Source organism: Pinus tabuliformis, chromosome 2_2, assembly GCF_031772625.1.
Source record: "Pinus tabuliformis cultivar Carrire ecotype Pingquan chromosome 2_2, CPIR1, whole genome shotgun sequence".
Classification (NCBI taxonomy): domain Eukaryota; kingdom Viridiplantae; phylum Streptophyta; class Pinopsida; order Pinales; family Pinaceae; genus Pinus; species Pinus tabuliformis.
The window spans coordinates 1,208,983,357-1,208,988,160 of NC_142300.1; the positions used below are offsets into that span (position 1 = coordinate 1,208,983,357).

Genomic DNA, 4,804 nt, shown 5'->3' on the forward strand with positions numbered 1-4,804 from the left:
TTTATCTCCCTTTTCTGGTATCATAACTCACTTAATTTTTTTTATGGTATTTAGAGTGATGAATTACTCAACGATGATTACTCACCAGGTGTTGATGGAAAACAATGTCTATTGATTGTGGTTGCCTCTAAATAAGCACTATGTGACGTAGGTACAAGATTGTTGTATTAGGTGAAGGAATCTTATGGTAATTTTCTTGAAATTGCGCATTTTCAACAAAGATTTGATTTTTATCATGATTGTTTTTTTTTTGACATTAACGGGTATTGATTTTATTTATGGCGGCAAACTGCCTGCCGCTAGCATTACATTTCAGCTTGTCCTAAGAAGAGAATTCAGAAACTGATCTGTCAAACTAACGCCGAGAACAGGAAAAACACAACAGGCGATTCATTACAGAAGCATTGGATGTTTCGATAAGAGAAGAATCCGCATTGATGAAGGAGCTGCCCGGCTTTGATCGCTGTATCGCCCGAGGTCGACGGATTTCTTTGGACAAACCTTGAACCAGCTAGCAGAGGTGAATCGAGCTTATGTGAATCCTCGGTTTCTTTGAAGGATATACAGGTGACATGAGGATCTTCTTCGCACAGTAATGCATTTCTTGAAACTACAGAACGAGTGCCTCCATTAGGGAATGAAAAGCTTTGAGGGTGTTCAGATATGAGAGGAAATCAAAGTTCGGGTAAGAGAGCAGGGTAGGTTCCGGTCAGGATCTGAGATAACTATAGAGGAGTTTTGAATCCGCAAGAGAAGATTTGACAGGAGATCGGTGTATTGAAAAGAGGGTTGTCTGACCTGAAATCGATACTTTATAAAGCTTTGAAATTACCCTGAGGGAGGGATCCGAGAAACAGAGGAGGGCGGAGCAATGAAATAACCATTGGATCAGAAACAACAGATCGAACAGCATAAACCTTATGGAATAGGACAGAAGGATTCCCTCGAATTAACCATCAGTGCTCTTCGGTTGCAGAGGGAGCCAAGATTGGCCTCCAAGTCTGCTTGAGAGTTGAGCCCCCTTAATATGTGATAGAAGGATATTTTCCTGAACTTAGGCAGTAAGAGTTGTATTTTTTTGAAAACAGTAGCTAAATGGATCTGATGAGGAGTCTTATGAGAGGATATTGCCTGGATGATGAGCCTAGAGTCTCCAAAAACACAGAGAGAGAGGATGTTTCGATTAATTGCCAGGTTCATCCCTTGCCACAGTGCTAGAGCCTCTGCTCTATTGTTGGTTTCGATGCCCATGCCCCAATGGAATCGCAACTCTGTTGAACCTCCAGGTTTCAAAAGAACCCCACCACTGCCTGCCGCCCCAGGGTTTCCTTTAGAAGCCCCATCAAAGAACAAACAGTATTCATCTAAGGATGATCTCCACTTTATAAACTCCTGTTCCTCAAGTCTGATCTCCCAGTTGGCATGGATAGGAGCAGAAGGTGTGGATCTTTCGTTCAGTTTCGGTACCAGTTCTTGGAGCCATTGCTCCTCTTCTTTGACCAACTTCAATTCATTCCTGGAAGTAGAATTGACATCCAAAGCCTCGCCTAGCAGAGCTTTAATTTTGGAAACTACCCGTATAGGATTGCAGCTTTCTCCTCTGAAAATCCTATTATTTCTCTCCAACCACAGCTTCCAGCATATAAACTTAGGGATCCACATCCAGCTTATTTTGAGAAGACTTTTTTTTTTAAGGCAAAAGGGAGGAAGAATGATCCAGGTTTGGAATAGATTAGAGATGCTTTCTGGAAGAACAAAATTTGCGTGGTTTAACCTCAGAACTCCCTTCCATACTACCTGGGCAAAAGGGCAGAGCAACAACAGATGATTGACATTTTCTTCAGCAGCCAAGCAAAGGGGGCATTTGGAGGGCCCTTCCATCCCTCTTCTTCTCAAATTGTCTCTGGTGAGAATGCTATTGTGCGCAACAGTCCAACAGAAAAAGTCAATTTTGGGGAGAGAGGGGAAATCCCATATGAATTTCCATATAGCTGGGTTAGGAGGAGCATAAGGGACAGCCATAATACTTTTGTAACCTTCGGCAGCTGTGTAAGAGCCTGAGAGGGAGCCCCAGCCTCTTTTGTCTTTAGAGGTGGCCTTTGAGGGAGACTTTCCTTGAAGCAGATCCAGCAGAAATGAAGCTTCTCCTTGCAACATATGAGGAATCTCTCCTAAATTCCAACAATCCCAGAGCCTATCAGGATCGTTCTTCCAGGTGGATATGTCCCACAAGGTGTGCAAGTTGGAGGACTGAAGCCAAGCTCTGATATTTGCAAGCCCCTCCACTTGAATCAAAGGTTGGTCTCCCAGAATTGAATCTTCCCAGATTTTAATTTTTCTCCCATTACCTGGGATCCAGTAAAGATGCTGGCTGAACTGCTCCATAGCATGACTGCAGAGATTGAAGATCGGAGATCCTTTTAAGGTTCTTGGAGGCTTATCCAGGCATCTCAAGCGTTGTCCTTGGTAGTATTTCTTCCAGATGACTCTTTTGCTCCAACTAGATTTACCGGAAACTAAATTCCACAAGATCTTGGTTCCCAAAGCAAGGTTTTGAGCAGCCAAGTTACGCAGATGGAGGCCGCCTTCCAGAAGAGGTTTCTTGATGGTCTCCCAGTTCACTAAATGGATCCTTCTGTCGTTGTTGTTCCCACCTTCCCATAGAAATCTTCTCAACAAACTGTCCATTTTGCTGAGAAAGGATTTGGGGGCGAGGAGAACTGAGTTTTGGTAAAGCGGCATACTTATAAGGACTGACTTCATCAGGATGACTTTCCCTGCATTATTCAACCATGAGGCACCCCAAGCTTGGATTCTGTTCTTTAACTTATCAAGCAGCGACATCCAATGGGCCAGTTTGGGTTTGGTTTTGAAGATTGGGATCCCGAGATATTTAAGAGACTCCCAATTACGATTTCCATCCATTTCTAAAAGCCTTGCAATGTCAGACAACTCCTTAATCGTGCAGTTCCAGCCATAGATTGAGCATTTCCGATAGTTAATTTTGCTTCCTGAGATCGATTTGTAAATGTCCAGCTCCTTCTTGAAGGATCTGGCAGAGATAAGGCTGGCTCCTCCAAGCAGCAAAGTGTCATCTGCGAACTGTGCATGATTGATATCCTTCACCCTCTGAGTCGTTCTAAGGCCAGGAAGAATTTGAATCTTCTGATTGTGATCAAGCTGGAAACTGAGGACCGAGGCCTGAATAGCATAAAGGAGAGGAGACAAGGGACAACCTTGTCTGAGGCCTCTAGAGGCTTGGAAGAAGTCAGTTGAGCGGCCATTGACCAGAGGTGCGATCCATGGCGAGGCAATACAGGCATTTACCCAGTTTATGAAGGCGGATGAGAAACCTAGATTCTTCATTACATTGAACAAAAAATCATGTCTTACCCTATCGAAAGCATTAGCCAGATCGAGCTTAATAACCATACCTTTCTCTTTTCTTTGGCAACTTGAATGGACAGCTTCTTGCACCAGCACAATGTTGTCCAAAATCTTTCTTCCTTTTATGAATCCGCCTTGATTTTCAGGGATGATGGAAGGCAAAATATTATTTAACCTGTTGGCAATTATTTTGGAGACCAGCTTGTAGCTAGAGTTGCACAATGAGATGGGCCTAAATCTGCTAAAGTCGGAAGCGCCTTTCTCCTTTGGGATCAATGCTAGAAATGCCGAATTGATGCCACCTCCCAGCTTTGCACAATTCTGGGATTTTCTGACCATTCTCAGTAAATCTTTTTTGATTGTCGACCAGCAGGCCAAGAAAAACCTGACAGTGAACCCATCAGGACCTGGGGCTTTATCAGGCTCCATAGAATCCAGAATATGCTTAATTTCGTCCAAGCTGATCGGAGCAGTCAGCATGTCGTTGTCCGAATCCTTAACGCTATTGGGAATTAAATCCATCGGATAGGCCTGGGGATCTATAGGGTTTTCTTCAGGAGCCGAATAAAGATCTTTGAAGAAAGAATAAGCAGCTCTCTTGATGCCATCAAAATCCTTTATAACTGTGTTTTGGTATTGTATCTCAGAAACTGTTTTGAAGTGTTTTCTGGCTTCGGCTTGCTTGTGAAAGAAGCTGGTGTTCCTATCTCCGGACTTTAACCATAAATTTCTAGATTTCTGTCTCCAAAATTCTTCCTCCTCCCTGCTAGATTTGTGAACCTTTTTTTGCAGCTCGACTTCTTTTTGAAGGAGATTTTGAGTTACAGGACTATTCTCCATTGCTGTTTGATGGGCAGCAAGGTTGTTGAGAGATTCTTTTCTTTTGGCAGAAGGTGTTTCCAATCTTTTTGCCCACTCCTTAAGACTTCTTTTTAAAACTCTAATTTTCTCTTCCCACACATAGAAAGGGGACCCATGGACGGGCCTATTCCAGGCAACCGAAACTACATCTTGAAATCCTTCTTGCTGAATCCACAGAGGGCTGAACCTGAATGGAATGGGACCTAAATTACCATCCATTGAAAGCTCAAGGAGGATGGGCTTGTGATCGGAAATGAGATTTGGAAGAATTTTAGAAGTGGCCATTAGACCGCAAGTCAGGAAGGATGAATGGACAAGGAATCTGTCCAAACGGGCAGCTATATGATTTGGGGCTAATCTTTTGTTGGACCAGGTGAATTTGCCTGAGGTAGGTTTTATATCCTCCAGGTCCCAGCCCAGCATAATATCTTCAACCCATTCTCTAGCAGGGTCCCTGACAATGGAGCCTCCCTTTTTCTCATCAAGAGCAAGGGTGACATTCAGATCCCCTGCAATGATAATATTTCCTGGATTTTGTTCTGAAAGAAAAGATTGA

General features: G+C 43.3%; 1 protein-coding gene across 1 annotated transcript; it reads right to left on the bottom strand.

Moving 5' to 3' along the window:
* Positions 1-918: 918 nt before the first annotated feature.
* Positions 919-4,533, bottom strand: LOC149197827 (uncharacterized). The gene is made up of 2 exons (XM_089408824.1): positions 3,563-4,533; positions 919-3,394 (listed from the first exon to the last, which is right to left on the bottom strand). The coding sequence occupies exons 1-2, from the start codon at positions 4,531-4,533 to the stop codon at positions 919-921; spliced, it is 3,447 nt and encodes a 1,148-aa protein (XP_089264950.1).
* Between the last annotated feature and the right edge of the window lie 271 nt (positions 4,534-4,804).

Bases quoted from the DNA above. Each gene is read 5' to 3' on its own strand.
- LOC149197827 (XM_089408824.1), bottom strand. From the start codon at position 4,533: ATGGCCACTTCTAAAATTCTTCCAAATCTCATTTCCGATCACAAGCCC. The intron at 3,395-3,562 runs GTTAAATAATAT...TGCTTTCGATAG, and splicing joins TCCAAAATAATTGCCAACAG to GGTAAGACATGATTTTTTGT.